Source organism: Pituophis catenifer, unplaced genomic scaffold (assembly GCF_029215685.1).
Source record: "Pituophis catenifer annectens isolate HBS135680 unplaced genomic scaffold, rPitCat1.0.hap2 SCAF_6, whole genome shotgun sequence".
NCBI lineage: Eukaryota > Metazoa > Chordata > Lepidosauria > Squamata > Colubridae > Pituophis > Pituophis catenifer.
Window position 1 is genome coordinate 76,143,811 of NW_027256886.1, and position 19,469 is coordinate 76,163,279.

Consider the following 19,469-nt stretch of genomic DNA (forward strand, 5'->3'; position numbering starts at 1 on the left):
CACTCCTTCTCCAGATGCAGGATTGTCCTGACCTTGACCGAAAGGAAGAATGCTATTTTATCTAAATACATTCCCTCTACTAAATCCCCCCTCCTACTTTACCACACACAAGTAGGTGGCAGCGTGGAAGCTTCCGGGGGCTAATATGGCTTTTAAAGCTGACACATATAGTGTATACACGTACACACACACACTATATTTATTTATTTGTTTGTTAGTTAGTTAGTTAGTTAGTTAGTTAGTTAGTTAGTTAGTTAGTTAGTTAGTTAGTTAGTTAGTTAGTTAGTTAGATTTATATGCCATCCTTCTCCGGAGACTCAGGGCGGCTTACAATGCTTTTAAGCAATAGCCTTCATACTTTTGTATATACCTGCTTAGTAGGGCTTTTGCCCCCCCCCAAGCGGTGTTCTATTTTATACAAAGTCAGCTTATTGCCCCCACAAACCGGGTCCTCATTTTACCTACCTCGGAAGGATGGAAGGCTGAGTCAACCTTGAGCCTGGTGAGAATTGAACTCGCAGTAATTGCAGGCAGCTGGCAGCTAAATACTACTTTAACAGTAGTTTAGTCCACTGCACCACCAGGCTCCTATCTCTATCTATTTATCTATCATCTCTCTCTCTCCCTCCCTCCCTCCCCCCCCCCCCTCTCTCTCTCTCTCTTATGTTTGTTTGTATGTATGTATGTATTACATGTAAGATTAGAATTGGTTGTTTGACAACAATTGTCCTTGATCTCAAAGTTGGGAGAAGTCTGTCTATTGCTTTTTCTTTCACCCTTTTCTGTTTCAAAAAACCCAAATGTTACTGAAATTTGCAGCCATTGGAGATGGGAAGTTGACTCCCCATTATCATCAAGAGTGGAGCTCAATTTGAAGGGGATATTCATTCATTCATACATATATACATACATACAATTTCTAGGTCACCCAATCTCAATCACTCCAGGTAGATTTACCTTCTGGTAATGGCCACAGAAGGGGACTTTTTCAAGGATATCATGGCTTTAGTGAGAAGGGTTATACGCCCTCCTCAACACAATATAATCTTCATGATAATCAAGTGGACACATCTGTAATGAAATTCACAAAAACAAAAGACATTACTGCATATTTCCTCAGTAAATAAGAGGAAGTTTGCCTCTGAGAGTCTTAAAGCATTGAATTATTCACATTAACCACTGTTTGTGATTCGATGTTTGATTCGGTAGGAGAATATAGTTCTGAATACAGCTTCAGAACCTCCGGGAGGAAATGTAAGTTTATTCCAAGCCAATCTCAATGTATGAGGCTTCTCTGGTCATTATCAGAATTTTTTTCCCCCCATCTGTAGATCGCCATTGTAGTCTCAATGCTAGGATTCACATAGTGTGCATTACTGATCATGAGAGTGAGTAGTTCTCCTTTTTTCATTTGCGTTGTAGACATGATTGTCTACATGATTGATACTCACATGATTGATATTCTACCCAACCGCCTATTAATAGTTACCTGGAAGTATCACACCCGCTTTTCAGCTAGAGGCTGGTGGTTTGATCGTTGTGCAACTTCTGCAGCCTTGTGAGTTTCGAAATGCCATGAAAATGTGATCTTGGGTCCCAGGATCTCAGTGACTTTGGCTTGTGACGGAGAGGTCATAACAGAATAACAGATTTGGAAGGGACCATGGAGGTCTTCTAATCCAACCTCCTGCTCAAGCAGAAGACCACATATCAGGAGTGTCAAGCTTGATTTCATTGAGGGCTGCATCAGGGTTGTGTTTGACCTTGGGGGGACTGGAGTGGGCGTGGCCAGGGTGGGCGTGGCCAGCTTGATGCCACTCGTGTTGGGCACCTGTGGCGGCCTGAGCGCTCCGCCAGCGAAAACAGGCTCCCGAGCTCCATTTTCAGCTGCGATGGCCTCCTGCAACCCTCTGCCAGCAAAAACAGAGCTCAGGAGGACCTGTGTGCGGCCCAAAAAGCTCTGTTTTTGCTGGCAGAGGCACTGCAAGCCAGATCTAAACACCCCATGGGCTGGATTCAGCCCCCGAGTCTTGAGTTTGACACCCGTGCCCTGTATCATTCTGGACAAATGGCACAAGACCAACGAATGACCCAGAGGAGCTTCAACCCACAATCCCCAGCTCCGGAGACTGATGCCTTATCAGCCTCCGGAGTGACCCTTATTGGGTCACTCACGTCCTTGTCCCCTTTGTAGTGCAGTTTCTAAAACTCTATTTTGATGCTTGCTTTTTTTTTTTTCTTTCCCCTCCTAGAATTTCTTTGAAAGCTACATTTCTGTGGCTTCCACTGTGCCTTCGGTCCTGAGCTTGATTGGGAACTTCCTGCTAGTCAACAAGTAAGTGTGATTGCATTAGTGGCCTTACTTTTCCCTCCTCCCCTCTGTCCTGCCTCTGGCCTTGGCTATGCTCTGTGTCTCCCCAGGCTGCAGCATTAACACAGCGGTGACTTAAAAAGTCAAGCTAAAAACCCTTGATGAGAAAATGGGCTTACCCAGAAAAAAATCCTCTGCCGCACAGCAAAACTTCTCAAAGTCATAGCATGTTATTTGCTTTTGTCCTAAATTAAGACAGACAGTATCCAAAATCGTCTAGATGATCACTTTTACTAGGTTAATGGAGGCTGCTCCAAACAGATGTTCTCCAGGGGAACTACAATTCATCACGCTGGGCAATATCAGTAGGAAGGATTGTTAAATGTATGGAAAAGATAAGAATCAGCAAGAATTTAACAGAGAAGGCAGCGGCCTCAGATTCAACAGCTCTATGTTGGGCAAAGAGGAAGGAGACAAAAGAAGGTACCGAGGTCAAGATCTCCTGGCGGATTTAGCTGTCTGCAGTGACACGGAACTCAAGGAAGTCTTGATTGCTACTTCAATGGCAGCGGACTATCTGAAGACAGCATAGTTGCTAGCTATGCAGTTTGTCTCTCCCATATGCAAAATGAAAGTAGGTCACCGTTTTCGAAAGGAGAAGGTGGGATGGAGCGATCAGCACTTCTCTACCTTCGCTGTTCCTGCCACGACCCTTGCGTTTTACAACTTGAAGGAGGGAACCAGGGGTGAAATCCAGCAGGTTCTGGAGAACCGGTAGCGGAAATTTTGAGTAGTTCGGAGAACCGGCAAATACCACCTCTGGCTGGCCCCAGAGTTGGGTGGGAATGGAGATTTTGCAATATCCTTCCCCCAGGAGTGGGGAGGGAATGGGGATTTTGCAGTATCCTTCCCCTGCCACGCCCACCAAGCCACTCCCACAGAACCGGTAGTAAAAAAATTTGAATTCCACCACGTATAGGTGTACGTATAGCACAGGAAAAGAGATGTGGGGGAAAAAAAGTACAAAAATCATAGGCTTCAAAGTTTCAGGGTTGATAATTCTGTACGAAGCACCAGAATCCTGTTTCCCATTTCTTTTTCTTCCTCTTTTAAGACAAGAGAGCTCTGACAACCACTAACTTAACATTTTGACATGAGAATTCTTACCTGCTCAAAAATATAATCCAAACCCCACCTTTTGAAATGTCCTTAGGTATGTTCTAAAGCAGGAGTGTCAAACTCGATTTCATTGAGGGCTGCATCAGGGTTGTGTTTGACCACCGGGATGGGGGTTAGAGTGGGTTGAGTGTGGCCACCTTGACGTCAATCATGTTGGAGTGCCTGTGGCGGCCTGAGCCCTCTGCCAGTGAAAACAGGCTCCCGAGCTTTATTTTTGGCTGGGACGGCTTCCTGCAACTCTCTGCCAGCGAAAATGGAGCTCGGGAGGACCCGTGTGCAGCCCTCCCAAGCTCCGTTTTCGCTGGCATTGGCACCACGGGCCAGTCCTTCATTGTTGCCAGTTGGGGGTATGGGCCATATCTAAGCATCCTGCGGGCCGGATTCAGTCCCCGGGCCTTTTGACACCCGGGAGTTTGACACCCCTGTTCTAAAGGAATACCAGTCCTTTAGCTGAGAAAATATTGGAATTTGATAGATGATCCCATTAGTTATCTACTTAAGGTCTCCAATCTATTTCAGTTTAACGCCAGTCATTTTCTTGCAGCCTTGCCTATTCTAAAACTCTGGAGTTGTGGGTAATTATAATTCAGAACATCCGCAGGGCACTGGGTTCAGGAAAGTCGCCCTTAAAATATTCATTTTTTGCAATTCCTTTCTTGGAATTATTACTTTGCTTGCATGCAGACTTTGAGTATGTTCAGTAAATTGAGGCTAGGTTTGGCAGGACATTCAAACAGGCATCTCCAACCTTTCCGGCTTTGTGGACCAGCAAGGGAAGGAGCAGGGATGGTTCTGTGCAAGCGGAGTGGATGCACATTTGTGCGCACGCAACTCCATTTACACAAGCAGTGGGTGTGCATACCTCCCGCTCATGAAAATGGAGCTACAAGCGCTCGTCTGCTGCTTGCATGGCCCAGTTCTGAATGTGCCATAGCCCAGTACTGCGCCATGGCCCGAGGGTTGGGAACTCCTGCACTAAAGGACACTTCTTTCCTTTTTAAACTATCATCGCCCATCACTGAGGGAACTGGACAAATTTTCCATAGAACTCCACCCAGTGGTGAAATCCGAACCGGTAGCTAACTACCAGTTCAACCGAACCGGAGTGAACCGGTAGCATTTCACCCCTGGCTCCACTCCTTCTGGGAGGAAATCTTTGCAAGAGAACCCTGGGGAGGCAACTCCTTGATTCTCTACTGCAGTGCTTCTCAACCTTGGTGGCTTTCAGAGCTGCGGACTTCAACTCCCAGAATTCCCAAGCCAATCAAGGAATTCTGGGAGTTGAAGTCTACACTTCTTTAAGTGGCCATAGTGAAGAAACATTGCCGTATTTGAAAGGCATCTTGGTTTCTGTCCCTCTGATGTTCCGGGAAAGATATTTAATATTGTCTTTATTTTTCCACATTTTTATAGAAAAATTAACTGACTGTCACAATAAAGCCATGGTATACTTGCTGAAGCCTAAGAATTAATACTGGAGAAAGCCTTCATTTGCTTAAATGGCATTCTCTGTCAAAAATGTCCCCATTATCTGTCTTACTGTGACTATCCTTATTTGTAGAATTTCTTAAAACAGAGAATTAAATTATCTGCCCCCCACCCCCATCCCCCACCCCCACAATTCCATGAAGTAAAGCTGATCCAGAAAACTTAAACTCTTCTATATTCTCTAGCTTGGGAATCCATTTCACAAAGCCCATTATGCTTAATGTGTTACATTTTAAACATAGCATTCATTTATCTTCGGCACATTGTTGATTCTGCTGAGTGGCGCATCCATAATCAATAAGTGTTTTATTATGCTAAGTTTTCAGCATCATAAATACACATGAGTTCTGGCTTGCATTTATGGAAACTCCCAGGAAAATTGGTTCCCTGTAGCTTGATTGCCTCTAGAGATTAACTTATGACTACCGGTACTCCATGCTCCATCCTTCTTAAGAAGTTCTGTGATGATTAAAATGTGGCGATGGGTCTGAACTGGATCTCATGCCTAACGTTTTTGCAGGATTAAAGTGAGGAAGAAACTGAGCAGAACTAGGTTGTCCACTAGCATGTCTTTTTGCCCAGGGATAATTCATTTTGTTGAATTGCTTTAAAACTATATGTTCAAACAGGTAGGGTTTGTCAAAAGACCTAGAGCAGTGATGGCTAACTTTTTTGCCATTGTGTGTCAGGAGCGGGATGGTGGTGGTGCCACCGGAAGTTGGCAAATGGGCCATTTCCGGCCTCCGGATGGCCTCTGGGGGGTGAGGAAGTCCGTTTTCGCCTTCCCCAGACTCCTATAAAGGCTCTGGAGGCTGGGGAGAGCGAAAAACAGGCCTTCTCCACCACCCCGAGGTCCTCTGGAGGCAGGAAACAGCCTGTTTCCCTACTTTTGGTGGGCCCAGAAGGCCCGAAAATCAGCTGGCCGGCACATGCATGCGTGCCACAGCTGAGCTTGCGTGCCCACCGATATGGCTACGCATGCCATAGGTTCGCCATCACGGACCTAGAGTTAAGTAGGCAACATTTCTAATTTTTGCAGTCTCGTGGAATGAAGTATATCTCATTTAAAGATATAACTTTGAGAAAAAAAGTGTTTATCATAACCAGATGTTAAAGCCAGGGCCTTATCTAGAGGTGGGCTTCAAAAATTTTAGCAAGGGTTTCTCTGCCCGGTTGCTGAGTGGGTGTGGCCATGGTAGGTGTGGCCTAGTCAGTCTCCTGCACCACAGCGGGGGGGGGATTTTTTCCCTCCCCGGGTTCCGGAGGTTTTCTTCGAGCCTCCAGGAGGGCAAAAACAGTCTCCCCAGGTTCCGGTGGCCCTCTGGAGGCTGGAAATGGGCCCCTTAGATATTGGAAGACTGCTATCATGTCACCCCTAGTCCTTCTTTCCACTAGACTAGGCAAACCCAATTTGTGCAGTCACTTTTCACATGTAATACCCCTTTCAGCTAGAATTTTGCCAACCTTTTTTGAGGTACCATGTTTCCCTGAAAATAAGATCCTGTCTTATATTTTTTTGAACCCTGAAATAAGTGCTTGGCCTTATTGCCATGTGCTCAAAAGCCCAATTGGGCTTATTATCAGGGGATGTCTTATTTTGGGGGAAACAGGGTACCTATAATAAACTAACCTCCTTCACACATGTTAAAAGCATCATACAGCCAATCTGTAATCAAACAATTCCATCTTTTAAGCATTTCTCTAGTGACATCATCTACACATTGCAACCTTACTATTTTTCAACTTTCTCAAACATTGATGGCTCCCTTTTCACCATCTTTTTTCTGAACACCAACATTAATCATATATATTTCAGTTCCATTCTTCAATTTATCACTATTGTTGTCACAATACACCTTCCAATAGTCCCTCATTTCAGTTCTATCCCAAATACTTTCATCCGTTTTCCTTTTTATTGCATTCATTCTCCTGGAGCCTCTTCATCCATCTCCCAAAGAAATTGTTATTGTCTTCAACATAGCTTTGCATTTTCTTTCTTTTAACTATTTTTTTTAATTTTTTAATAAATAACATCGAATTATCTTCTGTGCGTCTATCTTTGTCTTTATATGCATTTAGCTGTATCTTTCACTCAACAAGTGGAAGATATATATTCTTATATGAATTTTATTCAACCACCATCATCCCACCAAACTCTTTTTTCAAATATTTCCCATTAGCTTAATTCCATACATTTCTGTGTTACTTTATATAACATGTTTGCTTTGATCCAAATATCTTGCACATCCTTTTTCCTTACATCTACTGTACTTTCTATTTACACTCTTGAAAATTCAACCTTATTTTCTCTAAACCAGTGTACGGTCTGGGCATCCCTGTGGTCTATTAAGTCAAATAAATTAATATTTTAAAATTTATCAGTTTTAATTTCTAGCCCAGTGAAGATAGACCTCGACTTACGACCCCAATTGAGCCCCATTGCAAAGCAAGGCACCGTTGTTAAGTGAGTTTTGCCCCATTTTACGACCCTTCTTTTTTGCCACAGTTGTTAAGCAAATCACCACAGTTGTTAAGTAAATTATATGGTCGTTAAACGAATCTAGCTTCCCCCATTGACTTTACTTGTTGGAAGCCAGCTGGGAAGATTACAAATGGTGACAACAGGACCCTGGAACAATGCCGTTGCCATAAAATATCTGCCAGTTGCCAGGCGCCCAAATTTTGACTACGTGACCATGGGGATGGCTGCTGCAACAATCGTTAAGTCTTCAAACTAGTAAGTCGCTTTTTGTAACTTTGAGTGGTCACTAAACAAAAGGTTGTAAGTCGAGGACTATCTCCAAACATTAATAGATATAAACCACATACACCAAAGTTCAGTTCTAAACCTTTTTCCAGACAGATCTCTCTTTTTTGTTCCTTCCTGTCATCATTCTACTTTCATTTTCATTTCTTTCCTTTTTCTCCTGTCCATTTCCCCACCCCCACCCCATTGGATCCATTATGGACACTACTATTCAAGATGGTCCATCTCAGTGGTGAAATATAAAATTTGTTACTACCGGTTCTGTGGGCGTGGCTTGGTGGGGGGGTGTAATGTGACTGGGTGGGCGTGGCCAAATTTTTGTTTTTTTTAAACTTTTAAAAGCATTTTTTTCTACGTCTTCAGCCAAAGAGGTTGTAAAAAAATGCTTTTAAAAGGTTCTGACGATCCCAGCTGAGTTGCCTGATCGCTTTTGTTTTCTTTTAAAAGCATTTTTTTTTTTTTGCTTTTAAAAGAAAAAAAAGCCTCTGACGATCAGGCAACTCAGCTGGGATCATCAGAGCCTTTTGAAAGCATTTTTTCTACCGAAGGCTCTGATGATCAGGCAACACAGCTGGGATCGTCAGAGCCTTTTAAAAGCATTTTTTTTTACAACCTTTTCGGCCAAAGTGGTTGTAGAAAAAATGCTTTTAAAAGGCTCTGACGATCCCAGCTGAGTTGCCTGATCATTAGAGGCTTTTTTTTTTTACTTTTAAAAGCATTTTTTCGGTCAAAGAAAAAATGCTTTTAAAAGTTTAAAAAAAAAGCCTCTGATGATCGCGTGGCTCAGCTGGGCATGGGGGGGGAGGGCAGGGATTTTTGCTACCGGTTCTCCGAACCTCTCGCCACCATCGCTACCGGATCCGGTGATCCAGTCCGAACCGGGAGAATTTCACCCCTGGTCCATCCACATTTAGAACTTCCCAACTGGGATTTCCTCTTTCTAGCTACGTACCGGTAACTTCCTTGAAGTGTTTCGAAAATTTTCATCGGGAAAAGCAGCCCGTACGTAGAAGCTGAGAATTTTTAATTTGTAGAGAAGGACATTTAATTTGCAGTACAAAGGCTGCATTCAGTCATTTGGCATTTCTTAATTAAGCACATGAAAGAGAAAAATCTGTGTGCTGTTTATCTCAGCATCTAATTTCTTAGCCTCTTTGTCCTACCATATTCAGCCTTATTCAAGAACCCTGTCCTTTTACCCTGCGTCTTTCCCAGGGTAAAAATTTAGAATTTTTAATACTTCTGTAAGCTTCTGAATAGCACAGAGTCCTTCAGTGGAAAAAGACATGTTCTGACCGGATAACAGAACTGGAACCAAGCAATTTTTAGCTGGGCTTCTTTGTCAGAGATACTCACCACTTATTCGGTTACGTGTTGGTCACAAATTACGTGTTGGTCACAAAAGGCGATTAAGTGACTCCCTGAAACACCGCAACCGTCATAACTACAGGCCAGTTTCCAAACACCCATATTTTGATCATGTGACCGTGGGAATGCTGCAACACCAGTCATAAGTCACTTTTTTCGCTGCTGTTGTAACTTCGGTCACTAAATGAAGGATTGTAAATCAAGAGCTGCCTGTATTTATAGGTCTTTTCACATTCTTTGCTCTTATAAGATACAGTCAGTTATTGTTTCTATGATCACGTGTGCCCATCCCATCAAGCCCAAATAAAGTCTGGAATGGTATGAGATCTGCAATAGATAGGGAGTTGGACTAGAACAGGGGTCAGCAACCCGCGGCTCTGGAGCCGCATGTGGCTCTTTCATCCCTCTGCTGTGGCTCCTTGTTGCTGGTCAGCTCCACAATTGATAGGGCTTTTGGTTAGGACTGGTAGAGGAAAAAGGATGCAGCACTAGGAGGAGACTCTATGGTGGGGGAACTGGACTTCTGGTCAACAGAGGAAAAAGGACACGGCGCTAGGAGAAGACTATGATGGGGGAACTGGACTTCCGGTCAGCTTCGGAATTGAATGGGGGCTTCCGGTTAGGACCTTTGTGGCTCTTTGAGTGTTTTAAGGTTGCCGACCCCTGGACTAGAAGACCTCCAAGGTCCCTTCCACTCCTGTGATGCTGCAATTCTTTAACATCTGTTAGAATAATATAACAGAGTTGGAAGGGACCTTGGAGGTCATCTAGTCCAACCCCCTGCTCACACAGGAGATCTGAAATAGGGATTCGAACTGCCAAATTGCCAAACTTTCTGATCGACAAGCTCAGTGTCTTAGCCACTGAGCCACCTAGTCAGGCTAGGTCTTCTAGTCCAACCCCCTGCTTAGGCAGGAAACCCTACACCATTTCAGACAAATGGTTATCCAACATCTTCTTAAAAACTTCCAGTGTTGGAGCATTCGCAACTTCTGGAGGCAAGTTGTTCCACTGGTTAATTGTTCATATTCATTGTTCATTAATTTCTCTCCTGGCCATTTCAAAGCAAAGGAGCGTTTGCTGAGGTGTAAATATAATCTCAGGACTGGGGAGAATCTTAGGGGATGCTTGTTAAGAGACCCACCAATTTATTTGTTTCTTTTCCAGGGTTTCTGTCAATGTCCGTATTCTCTCCTCCTTGGCTGTTATGCTGGTTGTTTTTCTGGTGATTACAGTGCTGGTCAAAGTGGACACTTCAACTTGGACACTGTGGTTTTTTATCATCACCATTGTTTGCGTGGCCGTCATCAGCAGTGCTGCCACCATCTTCATCAGTAGCCTCTTTGGCTTGTCGGGATCCTTTCCCATGAGGAATTCTCAGGCGCTGATTTCAGGTTCGCTGTTTGTTTGTTTTTTCTTTGAAAAAATGCTTAAACCGATTGGTTATTGTAGGAGGTTGGTGGGATTCTTTCAGTACTGTGTCCTGTGGTGATAGTTGGGTTAACCCATGACTTTGCACGGAGGGTTTTGTCCGTGTGTGACAATTATTTCGATCTCAATGATATTTTTAACCTAGATGACTTTTACAATACCCTGAAGAGGAGGCTGAAAATAAAATTTTATGTTACGAGGCCATCCTTTTTTTTTTAATTCTTATTCTCTCATTCTGTGGCATTTCTTTTGGGATGGTTTAACTTTTTTGACGGGTATAGGTGGTCCTTGACTTATGGCTGTGATGGAGCCTGCCATTATGATGGGGGTTAAGTGAGGCACCCATGTAATCACCTTACTTACAGCACTCCATCCTTGCTCTCCCCAATTTAATGTGGTTGTTAAGTGGAGCGTGCGGTGCCTCAGGGTTTTTACAGGCTCTGGGAGGCGTTGTGTATTCCCTGGCCCACTTGCCCTGGACTTCCCCAAACCTCCTTCACCCCGTGAGGCATCCTGTGCTCCTCTTTCCCCCTCTCGGAGTCCCAAATAGGCCTTGGGCAGTAGTGAAATTCAGCCGGTTCTATCCAGATCATGTGATTCAGTAGCGCTGGCAGCAGGAGGCTCCACCCAGACGTCATCATGTCCCGTTTTTGAGCTTCTGCGCAAGCGCAGAAGGCTCTGCGCATGCGTGGAGGAGGCGCACACACTCACATTTGCGAACCAGTAGCAAAGGTAAATTAATTCCACCTCTGGCCTTGGCTTGCTAACCAGATCCCCACAGGTACCCTGTAGGCTGTGTGGTACTATCACAGAAGCAGGTGCAATTTTGAAGCGCCCACAATGGTTTGCTCCAAAAATGGCGCCCATTTCTTGGATTGATCCACAAGGCCTAGGGATGGCGAGGGGCAGAGTGACCTAGTCTCCTTCCCCAGCATGATCTCCAAAGCTTCCAGAAGGAGATCTACAGTAAAAGGTAAATGATTGGAGATGGGGAAGAAAATGTGGAACCTGGCAGGGTGGGTCCCTGCAATGGGTCATAAGGGCGAATCCACCAAAATTTTGTTCATGTGACTGTGGGGGCTCAGCAGGAACCATAACTTCAAAACCGAGTCATAAGTATTTTGGGGGGGGAGGTGGGTGTAACTTTGAATAGTCGCTAAAGGCCAGTCCTAATCCAAGGACTACCTGTACTGAAAGAAAACATTTGCATTCAGCTCCATGTTTGTTTATATTTTGAGGTGGGGGTAGAAAAAACCCGAAGCTTTCATTGTCTTATTTGATATTCACATTAAAGCTCATCTCCATAACTGATGAATTCCAAGTTTGCAGGTATGAATGATGAGTCCCCTTGAGGTTTATCAAGGATGGATGGCACTGGGAATGCAATCTGAGAATTTTAAAAAAATGCGGGGGAAGAAGGGGAGAGACAATACTGAGATTTATTTTATTTTATTTTATTTTTACTTTTGTTCCTGCACCGCAGAAATAAATGTAGTTAAGGGTTGACCCCTGGTGGAGATTTTCACCACAGCCCTTTTTGGAAGCCTTTCAGCATTTAACCATACATTATCATAAATTTATTTTATTATGACTATAAAATGGAAAGTCACACGGTGTGCTAATAAACCTGTGCATTGTGTACTTAAACATCTTTCTGACAAAAATGGAAGGTCAAAGGACCTAAGAACAGCCTAATAAGCGATGGTATTTCTATTTGCATATATTTGATCCAAAGAGCTAAAGTTAACTATTTTTTTTTTTTTTTACGTTTTGAACTCTTGGTTATCTATCACTTTCCTTTACAAATTTGTCACCCAAATATGGCTGGTAAGCTCAAGATTTTGAAAGTAATGTTGCCTTTTTATTTCTCCAGAAATAGGGTTTTTTTTTTTGTTTTTTTTTTGAGTTTCCTCAGAGGTGATTTTTGAAATTCTCACAAGATTCAAAAGTACCGTATATACTCGAGTATAAACCGACCCGAATATAAGCCGAGGCACCTAATTTTACCACAAAAAACTGGGAAAACTCGAGTATAAGCCTAGGGTGGGAAATGCAGCAGCTACATTGAGCAGCATTAATTGAAGCATCAGTAGGTTAAATGTTTTTGAATATTTATTTCATTTATTTTATTTACTCACTCGAGTATAAGCCGAGGGGGGCTTTTTCAGTATAAAAAATGTGCTGAAAAAGTCAGCTTATACTCGAGTATATATGGTAGTTTGCTTTTTATAGCTAGGGAGTTCCCCTACTCTGATAATAGATGAATGAATTCCTCTTACCTTTTGATATATTTAATCCCTCTACACATGTTTGCTTGGGTTAAAAGCAACATTAGTTGATGTCTGTGTGTTTTTTATTACTCAAATTGTGCAACTGTCTTATTTGTGCACATGTGTGTATTTGCCACCTTGTTGATGAGCAATTTAAGAAGTCTGCCTGAACTTAAAAATGACCTTACATCCACATTTATGGAGTGACAAGGGAATAAATGCATAATAATTGGAACAAAAGAAAGTACACAAATTCAATACGGGCATAATAAACCAAAATTTCAGAATTCCAGGCAAAATGTCTAACCAGGATCAAAACTGGGATTATTGTTTCTAGTTCCACTTCAGTCTCTTGCTCCTCGATTCCATCTTCTCCGATTTGGCTGCCAAGCAGATTCTCATTCAACATGTTTCATTTTGACTAACCCAGCGGTGGCTGGACCTTATTTCATTGACATTTGTGCTTCTTCCTCCTCCCCCTGTATCTTCGTCACATAGGTCAGGCCATGGGAGGAACGGTGAGTGCCCTGGCATCGGTGGTAGATCTGGCAGCATCATCGGAAGTCACAAACAGTGCTCTGGCCTACTTCCTGATAGGGGACATCTTCATTGTTTTGTGCATTATGATGTATCTGATTCTTCCCAAGCTGGAGTACGCCAGGTAACAACCATTGTCCAGTTAGATCAATAATCAGCCTAGATCAGGGGTGTCAAACTCGATTTCATTGAAGGCCACATCAGGGTTGTGTTTGACTTCAGGGGGCCGGGGTGGGCGTGGCCGGGGTGGGCGTAGCCAACTTGATGTCACTCATGTTGGGGGCGCCTGTGGTGGCCTGAGCGCTCTTCCAGTGAAAATGGGCTCCTGAGCTCTGTTTTCAGCTGTGATGGCCTCCTGCAACCCTCTGCCAGCAAAAACGAAGCTTGGGAGGGCCACAGGCGCCCCTCCCGAGCTCCATTTTCGATGCAGAGGCATCTCAGGCCAGTCCTTTGCTATTTCCAGGGCGGCCCCACGGGCCAGATCTAAGCACCCCGTGGGCCAGAACTGGCCCCCAGGCCTTGAGTTTGACACCCCTGGCCTAGATGTTTAAGGATTGGACTCTAAAATACTTAGCTCTGGATGTCACGAGACTGCCTTTTTATGAAAGCCCTTCCTATAATAGCTAAGGAAAGTGTTAGGCAGTGCCTCTGCTGCTTCTTTTTCTCTTTTCTCTCCCCAGGCTGATCAATGCAATCTTGGAATGAAAATACATGATATATTACAAGTTCTTCCCTGGCCCAAAAAAACCCCCCAAACATACAATCTGGTATGGATACAGTGTCAATATAAAACGAACCCCAGTTTCAGTGTCCCTTGTGTTCCTGATGGTGGGGGTGGCCACCAGTCTTAAAACTCTGGAACCCAATGTCAGCTCGCAAAGCATCCCTGGCCTGAGGGGGGGAAACTGACAAAACGGCACGGCAGCCAAAGACAGATGCACATTCCAGACTTATCTCTCTCAAGGCTGTATCCCAGGGTTACCCACAGTGGCCAGAGGGGAGTGGTCTCTACAACCCGCAAAATTGCTCTGTTGGCGAATGAGATTGATGACACACCCTGGGGGGGAGGGGGGAAACAGGGTCATGATTGGGGCCTAAATTATGTAGGGTCAGAGCTGGCTTCACTTGGGAACGTGCCGACATGAAGCTCCTAATAAATAACTGGATTTCTTTCGAAGTTTGGCTCGAGGCTCATGATTTAATTAGGGCACCCGTTGGAACCCTGACACCAAGTCTGTCCAGGTCTTTTAACAGAACTGAGATTTGGCTTTTATAGATTGGCTGTTATCTTTCTTCCCTGAACAAGGAGAAGAACCTAGCCGTCCTTAACTGATCTTGGAAGCTAAACACATTTAGCTCCGCTTAGTATTTTGATAAAGGACCATAAAAGAATTCCACAGCTGTGGGGTTGAACTGGAAAGTTGGCAGGAAAAAAAAACACACTGAAAAGAATGGAAAACTACTTTTCAAGGCTGCCAAAGAAAGGATGTAGATAGTGCCAGGATTGGAGCTAGATTCAAGGATGACTTTTCTCTCTTTTTTCTTTTTTAATTACCCTTCTTGTTGCTATCGATTTGTTTGCAATGTAACATGGTTGGCAGCTCTTTCTTAAGGTCTCTTTCTTAGGCCTGTCCTGGCACGTTTTCCAGCATTTGAAAATAAGGAGTTCACGATCTTTTACGCAATTGAGCAACTCAGTTGAATTTGATTATCCCCCCCAATGCATGGTTCTCCAGATCTTATAAATTCCGTTTCCCATAATTCATAATTTGCCCAAGAAGACATTAATTTAATAAATAAATAAATAAATAAATTTGAATTAGAGTCCCACCACACCTAGGTTAGACAGAATTGCTCTCTGAGCTGGTTAAACTTCCTCTGTAATTTGGTAAAGGATCAGTATGTACTCATAGATTAAGTTCCATGCAATGCATCTGTCAAAGTTGCATTCTTTAAATGTAATTTTAAATTTGGACATGCTGTAAAAATACTTCCCCAAAGTTGGGGTAGTCTCTTCCTAAACAAGTAACAAGTTGAAGGGTTTTCCCCTTCTCCTCCATGAAAAAATACAGTTTTTGTTTAATTTTAAAAAGACTTAGGAAGCGTCATCAAGGCTTCTGTAGAATCCAGTTTTCTGCTTGGTCCAAGGAGCCAAATTAAAGCAAGCCCCCAGTCCATTCTCTGCATGAAAACATCCAGCAAAGTGTAATATCCCACCTCTCTGGTAAATTGGTTCCTTTGTTAAATTGTTCTTCCTGTTAGGTAGTTTTCTGCTGAATTCTGACTTCCTGAAACATGTCATGTTATCCATTCTGAGGTGATAGAGAAGAGGTCAGGGGTGAAATTCAGCAGGTTCTGACAGATTCTGGAGAACTGGTAGTGGAAATTTTGAGTAGTTCAGAGAACCGGCAAATACCACCTTTGGCTGGCCCCAGAGTGGGGTGGGAATGGAGATTTTGCAGTATCCTTCCCCTGCCATGCCCACCAAGCCATGCCCACAGAACAGGTAATAAAAAATTTTGAATTCCACCATTGGAAGAGGTCTAGAATGGCTTTGGGGAACAGCCATAGAGCTGCAGAATTTGTAAGTCACAAATATTGAGTACTGGCTCAATAGCAGTAACTGTAATAGCAGTAGCAGTAAGAGGGAGTCCTAATGGACAACCACTTACATATGAGCCACCCAAATATGAGGAATAGAATCAAGATCACATGAAATGTTAGTACTGTTTTATAAGGCATTGGTAAGACCGTACATGGAATATTGCATCCAGTTTTGGTCACCACAATATAAAAAAAAAGATTTTGAGACTCTGAAAAGAAAGCAGAGAAGAGCAACAAGGATGATTAGTGGACTACAGTAGTGGCCAAAATTGTGGAAACCTTTTGGGAAAAATGTATTTTCTAAAACTAGCTAATAACACCACTTTATTTTTGGAGTAGTACCATAAAATTATATATCAATGGAAAGGTAATTTCGTCAAAAATGTGATGCAATAGCTTTTATGAAGGATTTGCTATAAGAATAGCAGTTACAGTATAAAGAAGGAAAGTGAAACACGTAGAAAAAACGAGATATACAAAAATTATCACCATAGAAAAAACAAGATATACAAAAATTATCACCATGTTACATGTTAATAGTTGGGTAACCTTTAGCATGAATTGCGGCCTTACAAAATCTTCCCATGGAGTGAACCATGTCTTTTATCTTGAAACTCCAAAAAAAAAGTGGTGTTATTAGCCATCAAACTTCAAAAATACACTTTCCCCAAAAGGTTTCCACAATTTTGGCCACTACTGTAAGGGTGACATGATAGCAATGTTCCAATATTGGAGGGGCTGCCACAAATAAGAGGGGTGGGTGGGGTCAACCTCTTCTCCAAAGCACCAGAAAGCAAAACAAAAAACGATGGATGGAAACTAATCAAGGAGAGAACCTAGAACTAAGGATTACCGTATTTTTTGGCATATAAGACACACTTTTTTCCCTCATAAAAGAGGCTGAAAATTTGGGTGCGTCTTATACTCTGAATGTAGCTTTTTCAAAGCTATTTTTCAGCCCTATCAAGGGGATAGCGAGTGAAGCAATCTCCGTGCTAACCTCCCAGCTGTGAAGCTTTTTTTCAGCCCGACTCTTAGCTGTGAAGCTTTAGCGACTGACACGCTTTGCCTGCTCCTTCCGACTCTCAGCTGTGAAGCTTTTTTTCAGCCCTAAGGAGGCGCTAGCGAGTGAAGCGATCTCCGTGGTTTGCCTGTTTTTCTCATTGCTTCTCTCTCCAAAGATCAGTTGTGCTTTAGAAGCTGTTTTTTATCCCCAAGCAAGGGAATAAAAACCAGCAAACTAATGTGCTGAAGTTGACCAGACTAAGGACGCTAGCCAGATGAATACCTGGTAGGCAGATATTTTTTTTCCTATTTTCCTCCCAAAAAACTAAGCTGCATCTTATACTCTGGTGCATCTTATACTCTGAAAAATACGGTAGTTTCCTGACAGAACAATTTACCCGTGGAATGGCTTGCCTCCAGAAGTCGCGGGTGCTCCGTTATTGGAGGTTTTAAGAAGAGCCTCGACAACCATTTGTCTGAAATAGTCTTGAGTCTCCTGCTTGAGGAAGATGTTGGACAACCATGATCCAACCATAAGACCTCCATGGTCTCTTCCAACTCTGTTATTCTATTAAAGAATCAGAAGCAACTGAATGACTGAACAAACAAACAGCAACATGAACTAATGAGCTCCTTTCCATCTCCTAATTTTCCTATCTCGGTTTCAATTTTCTTTTTTTTTTTTATTGAAAAAGTTTTTCAAATACAGATTTTTCCCCACTTTTTTCCCCCTCCCTCCTCCCTAACCCCCCCTCACCCTCCCCTACCCCCATGGCTTCTCCAAAATAAAATCCAAATTAATATCAAATTATATAATACTTTACCATCCTTTTACACCACCCCCCACATGCTAACCATTTCTTTTCTAACATTATTATTATATCCCCCCTATACTATACCTTTCGAAACAACCTTCAGCTATATAACTATATAATAATCCTAATTTAACATTTATTCAACTCATAATCTACTCATTTTTTCCACCCCCATACATATATCTCTTAATTCACATCTTTTATGTATATTTATATCTAAACATAACATCCCTTTTCCTAAACTAAACAGTCAGTAACCTAACCTATCTCCACCCATTTTCCTACAGGTCTACCATACATGTTATTTTTAATATCTTTGTTCTTCTGCCCACACCACATAACTAAAAAATATTTCCATATATAAATAAAATACTCAAATGACTTTAAATTTGTAATCCATATAATATCTTCTGTAATGTCTTTCAACTAGATTATTAATTCCATCACCCATGTTAGGGTTTCAATTTTCTGTTGGTTTGCTTTTCTCTTAACTTTTTTCCCCTTCCCCCTTTTTCAGGTATTATACTGCAACGCTGTCACCCAATGCTTTGCCCGGCAGTTACTTGGAAGAAGAGGATATAGCAGCAGATAATCCCAGCCAGCTCTTGCCAAACAGAAACTATACGGATAAAATCCCTCCTCTGTGGCTCATCTTGAAGAAGATCGGCATGTTAGGTTTCTGTGTCTTCTACGTCTACTTCATCTCCATCACCATTTTCCCTGCAGTCTCGTCCAGCATCGAGTCTGTGAACAAATTCTCAGGGAGCCCGTGGACAGATAAATACTTCACACCTCTCACTAGCTTCCTTCTGTACAATTTTGCTGACTGGTGTGGACGGCAGATCACCGCGTGGGTCCAGGTTCCTGGACCACGAAGCAAGTGGCTACCGATCATGACTCTGCTGAGAACTTTGTTCATCCCCGTCTTCATGTTATGCAACTTTCAGCCTCGAGTGCACATTGCAAATGTCGTCTTTGCCCATGATGTGTATCCGATGGTGTTTATTGTGTCCCTAGGACTCAGCAATGGCTACCTGAGTACATTATCGATTATATATGGTCCCAAAGTCACTCCGAAGGAACTGTCGGAGGCAGCTGGAGTGTTGATGATGCTCTTCCTGCAGGCGGGGTTAGCACTAGGATCAGGCTTCTCGGTTCTTGTTGTCCATCTCATCTAGATGGGAGATTTCAAGCCAACTTCACTTCCGCAAGGACATTGTGAAAAAAGGCAGAGCAAAACACAGACCTATCACTGGGGTATTCCATTTCTTAGGAAGTGGCGTAAGCATTCTGGGCTTTGGTTCTGCAGAAAAAGCTTGGAAACACACCACAAAATGCAGAAGTGAAATTCAAAAGTATTATCGAAGATCTCACTCCTTTTTCTTTTCTTTTTTTGGCAAATGGGGTCTTATTTTATGTAGCAATACGACTCCTGTATCTTCACAGGTTTATAACATGGAAACTCTTGTGTTTTTCCATGGATATGAAGGAACTGCATTCTAGATTCCAATGTTCTTACTTAAAATCTGTCCTTTTACTCAAAATAATTAAAAGTCCATTTAGAGACTTCTGCAAAGGGATCAAGAACTCAGTGTACTTAAGAGAAATATACCTGTAATCCAGTGTCTGTTAAACATTTTAAATATATAACAAATGCAAGTCAAATAAGAGGGATTCTCAAAAGCTTTTCATAT

At 42.7% G+C, this 19,469-nt stretch overlaps 1 protein-coding gene across 2 annotated transcripts in view; it reads left to right on the forward strand.

The window, feature by feature from the left end:
- SLC29A3 (solute carrier family 29 member 3) overlaps positions 1–18,953 on the forward strand; it is a 55,901-nt gene extending 36,948 nt beyond the window's left edge. For both annotated transcript variants that reach the window (XM_070945889.1, XM_070945890.1), the window contains exons 3-6: positions 2,253–2,335; positions 10,281–10,507; positions 13,313–13,475; positions 18,293–18,953. In XM_070945889.1, the coding sequence (XP_070801990.1) occupies positions 2,253–2,335; positions 10,281–10,507; positions 13,313–13,475; positions 18,293–18,953 (1,134 nt within the window). The remainder of the gene's footprint in view (positions 1–2,252; positions 2,336–10,280; positions 10,508–13,312; positions 13,476–18,292) is intronic.
- The last annotated feature ends 516 nt before the right edge of the window (positions 18,954–19,469 follow it).